Source organism: Xiphophorus hellerii, chromosome 23 (genome assembly GCF_003331165.1).
Source record: "Xiphophorus hellerii strain 12219 chromosome 23, Xiphophorus_hellerii-4.1, whole genome shotgun sequence".
Lineage (NCBI taxonomy): Eukaryota > Metazoa > Chordata > Actinopteri > Cyprinodontiformes > Poeciliidae > Xiphophorus > Xiphophorus hellerii.
In genome coordinates, this window is record NC_045694.1 from 27,027,933 (window position 1) to 27,042,520 (window position 14,588).

The following is a 14,588-nucleotide window of genomic DNA, read 5'->3' on the forward strand; positions in this document are numbered from 1 at the left end:
AGGAGGAGGAGACTGTCACAACATGGTGGCAGTTTTAAAAAATATGCTGTTGCTAAAAAGTGTTTCTCCCTCATGTTTTTTTTTTTAACACTATGTGTAAAACTAACAATCTTGTAATGAAGCAAAGGAAAATCTTCCTTTGACAAACGCTCAACACCAAAATATGTCGAATTAAAAAGCAAAACATTGTAAAAAGTAAAAGCCGGTGCTTCCTAATAATCAGATCTGTCAGGGACATTTAGTAACGACTCACTGTCAGTGTTTTGAGTTTTCTTTTACTTTTCCCGTTCCTGCAACTAAAATCAATATAGCTGTGATTTCAACTAAAAGAACAAAAATATGTACCTTGTATTATTACGGCATCTAGAAAAACTTTGTTAATCCCTGATTGACCTAAAACAGGAAGCAGCTAAACAACTATTATTTTGGTTATACAATGTGGTTTTTATTATATTTCTTTCCAAAGAAATGATCAATAATGCTCTGGGCGATTTAAATAGATGATTTAGCGCCTAAGCAACATAACTGGTAATTGAGGTAAATAAAATAGAATCACAGTATTAATATAGACTGGGTGATGGTGAAATTTAGTGTGTAAATTCAGAGCACTTTGTCCATGGCATTGATCTTAACGAAGTATCAGACATGGACTTCGTTAGCATCTCCAACCAACTGCCTGTTCTGAAATGACCCAGATCGGCGTCAGGGACAAAAAAGTGCCTGATTCTAATGCAGCAACGTGAAGTTTACATTATTAACACTGACATTTAATATTACTTAAATAAAATACATGTTTAACTGGCGAAGAACTCACAGTGCCTTTAAAGACAGCAAAAATAAATGAATACATGCATGGAGACGCTAAATTAATAACGGCTTCCTTTTTCATCCCGTCTCCTCGCCACGCCAGAAACAAATTCAACGCTGGGGCGCGCTTCTGAATGCACACTGAATATCTGTGATTAAAAGATCTCATTTCGGCATAATTACAACAACTAAAACCACTATAAATGACCTGCCATCGTTTATAATTATTATGTCTTACCCCGGTCGTAATTATATAATCAAACGGGGAGTTAAAAAGGGGATGAGAGGAATCCGTGTCTTTTCATTAACGGAGAATATCTGGCGGACTCTTTGATGAGCGCTGATATCCGTCTGCACAGTGGGGGGAGGGAACCGAAGCACGGACCCCACTGACTGCTTTGAACTCATCTCTGGCATCATTAGCGCGTGATGACAGTGATTAGCAAAGAGAAGGCCACGCTGCCAATTTTCATACAGGGAAAAAGACAAACAAAAAAAAAACAAAACAAGACAACAGCGCCGTCCATGTTCAACGTGGCCCGCAGTGATAAATCTGAATTCCTTATTCGGCGGACACGGACCGAACACGATGACGTCACAGCTTCTGCGGGGAAAGACAAAATAAAACAGGACGAAGCGTCAAGCAGACGGGGCGCACTCTTCCAGATTCAAACACGTTGAAGCTTGGGCCTTTTTCCAAACCCAAAACTTCTGTTAAAATGATGGTACTGAAGTTACGCCACAAATAAAGGTGACAGATGGAGTGTGGAAAAAGTGAGACTTTTAGCTACTTCCGTTCACTGCTGCTATGTTTTACACAAGAACAAGCTGCTGGACATCTGTGTGCTGGTCAGAAGTGGAGCAGAAATGATGCCCGCCTCAGCAGTAGTTTTAGTCACAATCAGGCCTGTCGCCATAAGCAATGAATCAATGAATCCCAAAATGACTTGAAACGACAGCAATAATTTTCATTTGCATGATTTGAAATGTACAGTTAATCATGGAAAACGGTGACTCAGTTATTGTCAAATGACTTCATGCATGTCGGACAATAATGAGCGCTTTCTATGTTTCCTTACTGGAGCTGGTGTGTAACAGACTTGCATTCTCATGATCCTGTTGCTAAACAACCACAAAAAGGTGCAAAAAAGAAAAGAAGAAAAACTCCTCGGAGAGTTTGTGCCTGCCACCATGACAGCCGTCCTCCAGACTTCCCATTCATTTAGGAATCCAGACTTTTCTGTGACACTCCTAATTAGTCTTCTGTTAGTCGCACTTTTATCGATGATCCTTGAAATGCTTCTATAATTCGATTCGGAGAGCACAGACGCGATAAACAAACATGACATTTGAAGATTGCCGTGTTCGGAGATCTCAGCAGCAGCAGCTAGTTTGATCTAATTAAAAAAAATAAAAACAAGAAAAGGTCTCAGACGGATTCCTGGCTTTACTGGGAGCTGAGTGACGGATCTGAGCGTCTCCCCCGGCCCGGCTGCCGAGCCGACCTCGTGGCGCTGCAGTAACGTGTCCGACTCCGGATCAGAGAGGTTACGTGTTCAGATGGCATCACTTCCTCCAGCTCTATATGTTGGGTTCAGTTAGCAGCAGAGCAGCCGTTTGACCCCGTACCCAGTATCAGTATCTTTAAGCTGAGAATGGGGCTGATTTGAATAATTCAAATTCCGATTCATCGGAAAAAAAATAAGCAAATAATTATGAAAGTGTATTTATTGCCATCTTTAAAAGATATTTACCTGACGTTTCGTTGAATACGGTGTTAGTACCTCTTGAACTTGTACACACACAAGCTTCAGTGGATCTTGTTGGGGTTTTAAAGGTGTTTTAACACCTGGTATTCCGGTAGATTCGGTTCAGTTGGGAACAAAAGCAGCAATATTTGTTCCACTTTCAGCTGCTGTGATTCTCTTTCACACTGAACTGTGTCAAACCGACCAAACCCTTCTAAAAACCTGTTCCCCTCCTCGCCTGTGGCGGCGCTGCATCAAGAACCATTGAAGGAAACAACATGAAAACATGTGAAGAGTGCAACTTCTTCCTTCACAAAATGAAAACAAAGATGGAGCAGCGTCAGGTTTTAGTGCTTGTAGGATTTCTCTTTGGTCTTTGGAAAAACACGATGATCCATTTCTCCCCACAAGTGCAACCAACACTTTTGTATTGGTTGTATTTACCCAGAATGCCCTGCACTATAGTCCGCTTCCTTGTGTTCACATATGCATTTGAACCGCACCAGAGCTCACTTCGACCGAACGGAGATCTAGGTTTTTAGGCGGACCAGAGTTCAGTTTCTTTGGTCACACTTCCTCTAACAAACTGAAACTTTCTAGGCAAATGAATTACAGATTGACTAAAGCGAACTAATGACAAATTTTTCTGTAATGCAGAATTCTAAAGCAGAAGGAAAGTGGCAAGTGGTTTTCAATATGTATTATTTTAAAAGCATATGCGGTGTTGTTCAGCGTGCACTGGTTTGTCATTTTGCAGAAGGAAACCGCGAGCCCCCAAAACTGTCTGTATTGTTATTTTTAATGTTTTCTCTGCAGTTTTTTTCGATGAAGGAATCAATAAACATCAATACATTTGAAAATATGATTAAATACAGCTAATATGTGCAGTGATACAAGTCACTTCCTCGTGTCACTGGCGTCCTATAGAAGAATATTACAAATGGGAATGTTTTTCAAAAGCAGCATTTGCGTTTGTGGGGCTGTTATCGCTGACACACAGTCACAGTCACACAGTCACCTAATAAATCATTTTTATCGTAATTGTTATCACAATAGTAACGTGAACAATAGCGACAAAACTTGAAGATAAACTGCAGAGCGACCTCACCTGTTGTTCAGCTTCTTCTTCATCACTGCTGATCTTCAGGTCGTCCTCCAGCATCCTGCGCACACACACACGCCCACACACACACACACACACCCACGCACACACACACCCACACACACACACACACAGGGGCAGGTGGGTTACTGCAGCCATGACCGTCTGTCTCACCTGAGACATGGCAACTTGTTGCCTGTTGTTCCCTTTGAAGACTCTTTCCAGCTAACGGATGGATTACACCGCTGGAACGGTGCTGGTGACTCATGTTGGGGAAGAAGGATGAAGGAAAATCAAACCAGATGTTAAGGTTTTAGTGAACAGAGAGACAAAGAGGATTGTTTTTCACCTGGACGCCCCCATTTACTTCTATTTAGGGCTGAGACTTTAATGCGTTCTTTTCAACTAAGTACATAGGTTTATACATGTCGAACATTTTAACGCAATTAACCTGATTGTCTTTTCTTTTACGTAAAAATCCAGAGCCAGAACCTTTGTATTTGCGTGTTTCTGATACGCCCGTAAATCTGATGCGCAGACAAAAGTGATGGAAGACAAAGCCGCTTTTCTTGGCCCACAGGAGGCTCATTTTTACTTCAAAAACATGATTGTACGTTGGAAAAGGCTCCTGTTATGTTCAAGTTGTGCTAAAAGCAGTTAGCTTATACCTGAAGCTATTCAGCTCTAAAATAGCATCTCAATGCTAACCATGTAGCATTGAGATGTCCCTAACGCTAACCTGGCACACGTGGCTAATGTTGCTAACGTCACTAAGCAACTAACGCTTTGAAGAAACAGGGTCACTGTTGACAAGGTTTCTGAAACACTATGACCTCAGAGAGCGATGCAGATGGCTAATTCTTCCTTTTTTTGTTTTTATTATGTTTTTGTTGTTCCTTTATTATTTATATTTGTTTACCTTGTGGAATAAGTCGTCAAATGTATCACTTGTTTTGGGTTAGAAAAATTCAATAAATATAATGTTTACCAAAAAAAAAAAAGAAACTACCGTTGCTAAAGTCCATATTTCTAAAATAGTTTTTGGATGACCCAAACAGCAGATGTATAGCCATATAAACATGTCTATTTATTCAATAATTTTGCAGCAAAAAAAGGCTTTTAAAATTGAAAACACTGCCTATTTTGTCGTCAAGGTTTTTGGAGAAATGCATTTAATTAGCTATCCTACAATTAGCTCGATTCAAAATTTGAATCGAGTCCCGACACTACTTCTGTTATTAGTTTTGTGTGTGTTTTAATCTCTCAGGAAGGAAAAAAAAAAAACACAACACAACCTCACTACCCTCATCATCTGCTCGTTAGCTCACAGGTTCAGGTATGTATGTGGACCAGCGAGTCGCTGCCGTGTTTCACACACACGCCTCCCCACCGGTTCCTTTTATTTTGATCTGGCGCTGCTATTGTTATGACAGGAGAATCCCCTGAAGGGATTCTTACTGCTCTTCGTCAGTACGTGAAACACTAAAAAAACAAAAACTGAAGCACATTGAGGGGGAGGGGGAGAGAAAAAAATCTGCGCTATGTAAGGGGCAATGATAGATATGTTTGAATGGATGAATAATGGATTCCATATTTCATTTCGGAAAAGGAGGGACAGATGGAGAGAGGGCGATGGAGACGATGATGGCCGGGAAGAGACGGGGAAGTGAGAGGCAGGTGGGCCGGTGGCGAGGACACGAATACAACCAGGAAGAAGGAAGGACTGTATCTGTGGGGACAGACGCGGTCAGATTAAAATCTGTTAAGGACCGAAGAGCTAAAACGTGACGTGGAGGCTCTCGCTACTGCAAGTTGAGCAACGAGGGGGAAAAAAATAAAAAAATAAAATCTGCCTCACAGAATGCATCAAAAAAAGACGCCCAGGAATTACATTACTCCCGAGCAGAAACTTTCAGACGCAGATTTGGCCGAGCACAGAACGAATCGACCGGCTTCAAGGACGGACTGCGGAGCCGAACACGCGGCTCGCGGCTCTAATTTTGGCCGCTTCAAACACGGACGCCTCTGGTCGCTTTTCAGCTGCCAATTTAAATGGCTGCTGCCCGAGGTTTTCAAAGCAAAAGCTCCCTTAAAAAAAAAAAGAAAAAGTCTTTAAAGGACTTCTGAGGATTTACTGGCTAACATTGGCTTTACAGGTGAAAAGAAAAGTCCAAATATTTAAGCACTTTTTCAAAAATATGCAGAGGATGAGTAATATCTAGTCAGTGTTTAATTCACGGAGATTGCCAAAAAAAAATTTTTAATTCCCCTCCAATGTTTGAGCATTTTATCAGGTTATAATCACAAAAAGGACTTTTATTCAGATTTCATGAGACAAACCGACGGAAAATGATGCAAAGTTGTGAAGCGGAATGTAAAATGATCATCCTTTACCAATAAAAGTCTGAGAAGTGCATTTGTGTTCAGAATATTTCATTCCCAAAATTAAAATCCAGTGCGAACATTTACCAAAACTGCACTGCAAAAACACAAAATCCTACAAAAGTCTTTCAATCGAGTTTCTAGTGCAAATATATTAATGTTACAAGTAACTTTTCAGCATAATACAAGAGCTTGTATTATAATTGGTAAATAAGTAAACAATTGGTAAATAATTCCTTAATATTGATGAAAAAGCACTAGTTGCACTGGCAGATTGTTTCACCTGTAACCTGGGAAAAATGTCTTATTAGTGAAACAATCTGCCAGTAGGACTGTTACTTTTTCATCAATATTAAGGAATTAATTACCTAAAACCAGCTCCTATTTATTTGCTGAAAAGTTGCTTAGGTTATTTTTTTTTATTTCAGATGTGCTAAAATATTTACACTATAAAGACAAACTTTTGGGATTGAGTCCAACATGCTGTTTGTGGAGGAAAACCGGCACAGCACATCACCCACGACACTAAAACACGGCGATGGAAGCATCATGCTGTGAAAATGTTCCGTCTCCAGACCCGAAAAGCTGCTGGAGCCAGAAACCAGAAAAGACGCGCAGCTGCTTTCGGCTCACAACGACGCTCCAGTTTGGGTTTTATTGTCGACCCGCCACATAAAAGCCCAGCAGAAAACACTGAGGTCTGCGGCTGTAGTCTGGCTCACGTCAACTATTTGAAGGCGAACCGTTTGCCTTCAAACAGTTGACGCGAGCCACGAAATTTTGGCTTGTTTCATCAAAAGTCCCAGCGGGAAACACTGAGGTCTGCGGCTGAATCAGGGCTCACATCGACTGTTTGGAGACGAACCGTTTCCACTCTTTGAGAATAATGTTTTTAACTAGCTTTCTCAGTAAAAAGATCATTTATTTCCAGCAAAGTGATGCCACATGTCATCACAACAGGGGATACATCGATTGACTCCTCCAGCAAACAGTTCATACTCTGTTGCACTACACCAGCGGTTCTCAAGTCCGGTCCTCAGGCCCTCCTGCCCTGCATGTTTTAGGTGTTTCCCTTCTGCCGCACCTGGATTGAATCTGTGGCTGATTGACAGGCTTCTGCAGTACTTGATGAAATCATGCAATCATTTGAATCAGCTGTTCTGGAATAGAGGCACATCTAAAATGTGCAGAGCAGGACTGGAATCCAGAAGCACCGCACTACACTAAGGAAATAAAAAAATAAAATAGAACGACCACAGTATAACACCACCTAAATAAAAAAATAATGACTTCAGAACAAAGTCATAATAGTAAGAGAATAAAGTTAAAGTATTATGATAATTCAGTCATAACTATATTCTCCTAATAGTATAACCATTCTCAAATTATTGTGTCTTTATTGTCATATTATTTTCACTTTATGCTCATAATACTTATTCTTGCAATATTTTGACTTTATTCTTGTAATATTTTGAATTTATTCTCGTAATATTACGATTTTATTATCATAACAATACGACTTCATTCTCATGCTATTTCGACTTTATCCTCTCAGTTTTACGTTTTGATTTGTTCTTACTATAACCCTGCTACTCTGTCGTAGACACACAAAGTTTTAAGCGAGTGTTTCTACTTAAAGCACTCGGCTGACTCAGATCTACCCTGACCTGGACCAGCTGTTCGTGGACGAACCCCCGCCCCCAACCGAGTCCGGGTCAAAAACAGCAACAACGCCGCCCGTTAGCAGCCGACATCTTGTTTTCTCCTCATCGCCCGCCCGCCCGCTGCAGGTAAATACCAAAAGCGTCGATCCTTTCACCTGAAACAGCGACAGGAAGTGAACCCGTAACCCTGGCGTCCGCTAGTGCCTCGCTCTGCAAAACGCGGGGCAAACTCTCCCAACAGGTGGAAAGTCGTCTTTTTTTAAGACAAGACGCGTTTCTGATGCCGCCGAGCCGGACTCACTGGTACGCAGCTGTCTGAACGTCCTGCGATCGGATCTGGGCTGAACCAAAGCGGCACTCTTCACCGGTCGTCCGCTTTCGGGTTTTGTCTGCGTTTCCTCCAGTAGAGTAAAGATTCAGGGAAAAGAACCTTTACATCTGATTAACACGAGGCAGACCCTTTCATCATAGTGAGCACTTTATGCTTATGAGCGTAAACAATAAGCAGCCTAATGCCTGCAGTGAGGGAAGCATCGTGTTTACTACTGGCAAATATTACAAACAGATTAAAACAAGCAACTTTCTCTTTTCTTTTTTTTTCAAAGCAGAAATTTACCAGTTTTTTTGTTGTTGTTTTGTTTTGTTTTTTTGTGGTGAGCAGAGCAAGAACCATTAAACATAATCCCATTAAAAACATAACTGTTATATTTTCATAAGCTTCTGTTGCGCAACCAGCAAAACATTTGCCTTGTTGCCTCAACTAATTTGCAATTACATCCAAAAACCACACTAACTGCGCTGCTCACATTACTCAACATTTCTTTTGAACTTTTCCAGTGCATCAGTTTGACTTTTTATCTTTTTTTCGACTTTCAGACTGTTTCATCACCACTTGACTGTTTCGATTCAACTCTTAAAATGATATCTACGCCGCAAAACCACTAAATGTTCTTGCCAAGTATTTTTTTGGTCCAGTTTCTAGTGTAAATATTTTAGGTCGCTTGGAAAAAGACAAAACTATCTTAGAAGTAGCTTTTTAGGAGCGTGTTGTAAGTCATTATTAATTCCCTAAATATTGTTGAAAAAGCTCCAGATCCACAGGCAGATTTTTTTTTCACTTACAACAATATTTTTCCCAGGTTATAAATAAAATAATCTGCCATATTTAGACGTTATCAACTTGAAACAAGCTACTATATCTTGCCAAAACGTTACCTGTGAGTCAGTTTTGTCTTATTTGAAGCGTTCTAAGACACCTGCACCAGGAACTAGACCAAAAGTACTTGGTGGGATTTTGTTGTTTTTGCAGTCAACACAGTTTGTTCAAAGGCGACTTTTCCGGGACTCATCTAGAGTCGCGTTCCACAGGGGGAAAAAAATCTACTAAAACTGAACCGCGGAATCCGTGGGAAATCTGGAAATGTTTGGCGTTCGTGTGACCGAGTCATTAACTGGACCGGTTTAAACACAGGGTCAGTAAGGCTCACGGGGTTTCTGTCCTCTCGGTCTCATCCCGCTCTGTGAGTGATGCGGAGCGAACGGAGGTGTTGCAATACGCTGCTGGCCGGGGTTAAATTAATGTAGCTGCACTTTCCCGCTCTGATCCACACAATCCTTTTTATTTTTTTCTTCCTTTTCCCCTCCCTCCATCTTCCTGCCATGAGTGAATTCCATCCAAGAGTCAGGTTTAATTTTCACCTTGAGGCTCAAGAAACAGCAGCAGGTTTAGAAATTCCCAATTTGTGTGTGTGCGGGCGTGTGTGTGTGTGAGTGTGTGTTTGTGGAGAGGTACTCACGACTTCTGCGGTGCGGCGGACGGTTTAGCAGCGGGTTTGTTAGCCGACACCGTACATCTCTCTGCAACACAACGGGAGGAAGAGGAGGAGGGGAGACGACAGAGGACGTTCAATCATTCTTGACATCGTTTTGCATAAGTCAAGGTTTGTCTGTGTGTTTGACCAGAAGCCAAACTAACATAACCGGAGTCTTGTAGCATTGTTACCCCCGGACAATGACTCTGCCACAGCCTGTTTGCGTTGCCAGGTTTTGAAGAGCACAGCGCTCATTTTATTTATTTTTGCAATAAAACCTGACTAGATTATTTATTTCTCCTAGTAGCTGTTCAGACCGTTTCTTTTTTCCTTCTTCTTGGTACCAAGTCCTTTGAATTCCTGTTTTGCTCAGCAGTTTCACTTCCTGACAGAAAAGGCGAGGCGGGAGCCGTTCGGCTTCACTGACGCCCAGCAAACATCTCAAAGCGTTCAAGTCAGGCTTTAATGTAACATTTTTTATTTTGTTTTAAATCAGCAGCCTCTGAAAAACACTTGAGGAAGAGTTTTATCAGAATTGCTGCACATATGCAGCTGTGGGCCTGGGGGATCTGAAATAAGTGAATAGTCAAAGTTTTAGGACGTTGCGCACCTCTCTGCGTCGATTTATCACTGCAGCAGGGAGAATTTTACCTCTCGTTATCCTACTGCATCACAAAATGTTTTCACGCCGTCCGCTCGTCACCAGCAGCACTGGACTTTGAACATCGAGGACATGGGTCGATTGTCTGAGTGAAATCAACCCCCTCCCACCTCCTTCAGTTGAAGCGAATTTGGTTGTCAGACGTTTGTGCTGCAAAATATTTGGTTTGTGCCGCTGTCGTTTTGAAGGTATTAATAAATGTTTCCAGAGGTCATGAAAGGTCAACCAGTCAGTCAGTGTATACAAAAAAAAAAAATCAAAGTAGACATGGGGTCAATCAATTTGTGCTACTTTTATGCTGCAAAACGATATTGTTTGTGGTGCTATAATTTCTAAGAAAAAAAAAATTCAGAGGTCACCAAAGGTCAACATGTCCTTCCCAGAGCATTGACAAAATAAAAAAAAATTGAAATTAATTTTGCTATGTTTGTCAAACGTTTGTGCTGCAAAGTTTTTGGTTTGTGCTGCTGTTGTTTTGAATGTATTAATAAATGTTTCCAGAAGTCATGAGAGGTCAACCATCCAGTCCATGTTTACAAAAAAATCTAAGAAAATATGGTGTCAGTCGTACTTTTGTGCTGCAATACAGTTTTGTTTGTGGCGCCATAATTTCTAAGATTAAAAAAACACAACAAATCTAGAGGTCACCAGAGGTCAACCTGTCCTATCTGCTCATAGCAACAAAAAGCAAAAATGATAAGAACTAAATTTGCTATGTTTGTGCAGCTAAATGTTTTTGTGTCGCACTTGACTGACATGGACAATTTGTTTGGTTTCATCAACGTGAACTGGCTGGCTGACCTTTGGTGACCTCTGGAAACATTTATCAATATCTTTAAAATGTCAGCGGCACAAACTAAAGATTTTGGCTGCACAAACGTCTGACACTAATTTGGTTCAATATGAAGGAGGACGGGGGAGGCGGGGTGCAACTTCACTCAGGTGGCGCAATTTACATAAACAGACATAAAAACAGTGGATTTAGTCTTAAATGAAGGCCTAAACTCCACAGTTACAGCCCTGATGTTGGGTGAGAAGGCCTAGTTCTCTCTGTTTCAAGCCACTCAAGTTCCATCAAACTCGCTGCTCCTCCATTTTTTTTTTATGAATCTGTATTTGTTACACAACGGTCTCGGCTGATCCCACTGTGCAATGAGATGTTTACATATTTAGATTGCGAATCAGAGGTGCTGCTAGGCAACAAACGCAGCATCATGAAACTCTTTTGTCGGATCTTACAAAAATATTGTTTCTGTTTTGTACAATACGCAGAAAAACCTAAAGATAAAACATCGCACTTTATGATACAAGTTCACACGTGTGTAACTTTCACGTCAATTACATGGACACTCTATCAAACTTTCAGTGATTATCAGTCCAAACCGCTTCCTCACATATGTGCTGAACGTCGCCATCGTCATAGAAACCACAGCGTCAGTCATAACTCCAGCTGTTGTGTGAGTGTTTACAGTCTGACAGACTTACTCTGGATGCTGTAGGCTGAGGTCACATGCTGGGCCTCCTGGCCAAACGGGAGAGAAAGGAGAGAAAAAAACAGAAAGAAATGAGTTTAATGAATGAGGTTTTTTTTTATATTTATGTTGTTTTTTTTTTAATGAAATTTGCCAAACGGCTGCCTTACTGTTTAATCAGGCAAACTTACAAAACGCTTTTTTCAGTTTCGGATTTAAGGCTGACATCCATTTGTAACGACAACAATAAAAAAAAAAAAAAAAATGTGACTACTGTATTTGCTTATTGTTGAGCTAGTTGAAAATATTTTTTTTCTTTTTCTTTTTTGAACGCGAGCACTCATGGTAGGGTCACCACGGTGACGTGTCGCTGGCATATAAGTTGTGATTGGAGCCCAAAAATGTTTCCTTTTTCTTGTGATGCAAAAGACAGCAAAAATTTTAAAAAAAATTATGCAAGAAAGAAGAAAATAAGACGCCATGTTAGCCTTTTCGCTGAAGGAGGGTTTTCACATTTTCTGTTATCTAAGAACATCATGCTGGGTGCCACACGTAGCTCAATCTGTATCCAGTGTTAAGCCACTTTACTTTTTGTGCTGCTCTGAGTGCAAAATGAGGAACTTAAAAGGAGAATGCTCTTCTTTTTTTGTTTTTTGCAACTGTAGCATTTGTAAATGACTTAAGAGTCCATTAACACCTATAGCTGCACACTGCAAAAACATAAAATCTCACCAAGTATGTTTGGTCGAGTTTCTAGTACAAACATCTTGAAATAAGAAAATAAAGTAACTTTTCAAGTGTCAAGTCAATAATTCCTTAGTACTGATGAAAATATACCAGTTCCAATGGCCGACTATTTCACTTGTAAGAAGACATTTTTCAGTTTTCATAGACTTGGACCTATTTTTATTGTCATTGAACAAAGACACATAAGTGAAATTGGCAATGAAATGTCATCGCTTGGCCACCAGAGCACACACAAAAACACAACTTTACCTATAGCTACATAACGTACAAATAATAATGCATTAAATATATGTTATTTAGCATTTTCAAGCAATCTCAGACAGTCTTGGTGGTGGGATTGTTGAATAATCAGATGACCAGAGGGAGACAACTATTTCTGAGTCTGTCTGTCCTAATAATCTGCCATAAATCATAAATACTAAGAAATTATTTACTTAAAACAAGCTCCTACATCTTGCTGAAAAGTTATTTGTACGTTAGTTTGGTCTTATTTCAAGTGTGCTAAGATGTTTGCACTAAAAAAACCCAACAACAACAATACTCGATAAGATTTTGTGTTTTAGTCAGACCCAAAGAAGAAGAAAGGGATTTTTTTTTTTTTTTTTTTACATTGGCAGTGTGTGTACTCACCTTGTTTGGGATGGGGAACTTGGTCTGGTCGGCTTTCCCGGGCGTGTGTATGGCTGTGAGCGGAGGAGGCCATGAATGGGTCATCTCCTGAGCACATACACACACACACACACACACACACACCCCCCCACACACGCACACACACACACACACACACACACCTTTTATTACGTCACCATTAACGATTACTGAGAAGCGGTAGAACGAAGGCGTTTACTTTTTTTTTTGTTCTTATGTTCAGACAAATGAAGGAAATAACTCTGGTCCTGCGTCTGAAGAGCAACGATCCTGGCTAAACTTTAGCAAAAACATCAGCAGGAGGATTCCTTGAGCAGCCTCTTTGGAGCAGGGGAGTGGAGTCAGCGTTCAATCAAGGTTGTGTGATGCCCCGTTTCTCCCCTCCTCCTTCAGAGCGGACCCTCATTATTGCTTATAGAATAAATGCTGGGCTGCACAGGGAGGGTTGTGGTACACGCGGGGATCAGTATACAGAGAGTCGGTTAAGTGGAGAGTTGTTAAATTACAAAAAAATTAAAAGGCTGACTCCGTTTGGCTGCATGACAACAACGCAGCTCAGAAGCTGCAGCTTTTCAGTTATTTCTACTGAAACGTGCTTCGTAAAAAAGAATTTGTACCTTCGTCAGATTTTGACAAAGCACAGACTTTAACGTCTCTAATAAAGACAAACAGCAAAGTAGTGGCATGATGACGTGGTAGAGAGAGAGCATTCATTCACCTTTTCTTCCAAGTTTGAATAAACAAACACTTTTACTTTTACACTTTTTTTTTTTTACCCAAAATATCTTTATTAGAATTTTAGTGGTTTAAACAAACAACTTGAAAAGTATGCAAATTGTGGCAACAACAATAGTAGTATTACTGTTCAAGTCAAAATAAAATACAAACAAAAAAGTACAACAAAATGTCTCTCACAATCCTGGTTCCAATAAAACCCATCACATATTTTACATATCGTCTTTAAATTGAGATTTTAACAGTATATGTCCTCAAACAGAATTGTCTTTAGGAACTGCAGTTAACATGTTCTTCAGTCACTTGTACCGTCTTCCGAGATGTTCAGATCCTTGACATACCTAATGAAGGGATTCCAGATGAACTCAAACAAATCTTGTTTTCCCTTTAATATATACGTCATTTTTTCCAGAGGGAGGGCAGATAACATCTGCTGCAGCCGTTGGTTTATGGTCGGTCCATGAGTCTTTTTCCAAAACATTGATATACATCTTTTCGCATTAAGCAAACTTAAGTTTATAAATGTCCGTTCATTTTTAGTATAATTATGTTTTTCAGGGTACAGTCCAAACACAAACAGCTTTGGCTCAAGAGTTATTTGTTTGGAAATTATTTTCTCAATTACATCTTTTACCTCTTTCCAAAACAGTGTAATTATCCTGCAATACCACATGCAGTGAACCAGAGTTCCTCTGTCCTCTGTGCATTTCGGACATACATCAGGAATCTCCCTGTTATACCTATTAAGGTCCACTGGTGTTATATAAACCCGCATTAACCATTTGAATTGAATCATTTTAAGAGATGTGTT

At 40.3% G+C, this 14,588-nt stretch overlaps 1 protein-coding gene across 2 annotated transcripts in view; it reads right to left on the bottom strand.

Annotated features, from left to right (window-relative positions):
• Window positions 1-14,588, bottom strand: part of aff2 (AF4/FMR2 family, member 2) — a 199,815-nt gene that overhangs the window by 55,372 nt on the left and 129,855 nt on the right. Inside the window, exons 6-9 of one of the 2 annotated variants that reach the window (XM_032554938.1) lie at window positions 13,025-13,111; window positions 11,661-11,694; window positions 9,500-9,560; window positions 3,664-3,718 (exon numbers count right to left, since the gene is read on the bottom strand). In XM_032554938.1, the coding sequence (XP_032410829.1) occupies window positions 3,664-3,718; window positions 9,500-9,560; window positions 11,661-11,694; window positions 13,025-13,111 (237 nt within the window). Of the gene's footprint in view, window positions 1-3,663; window positions 3,719-9,499; window positions 9,561-11,660; window positions 11,698-13,024; window positions 13,112-14,588 lie in introns of both variants that reach the window. The other variant, XM_032554937.1, reaches the window with a different exon arrangement.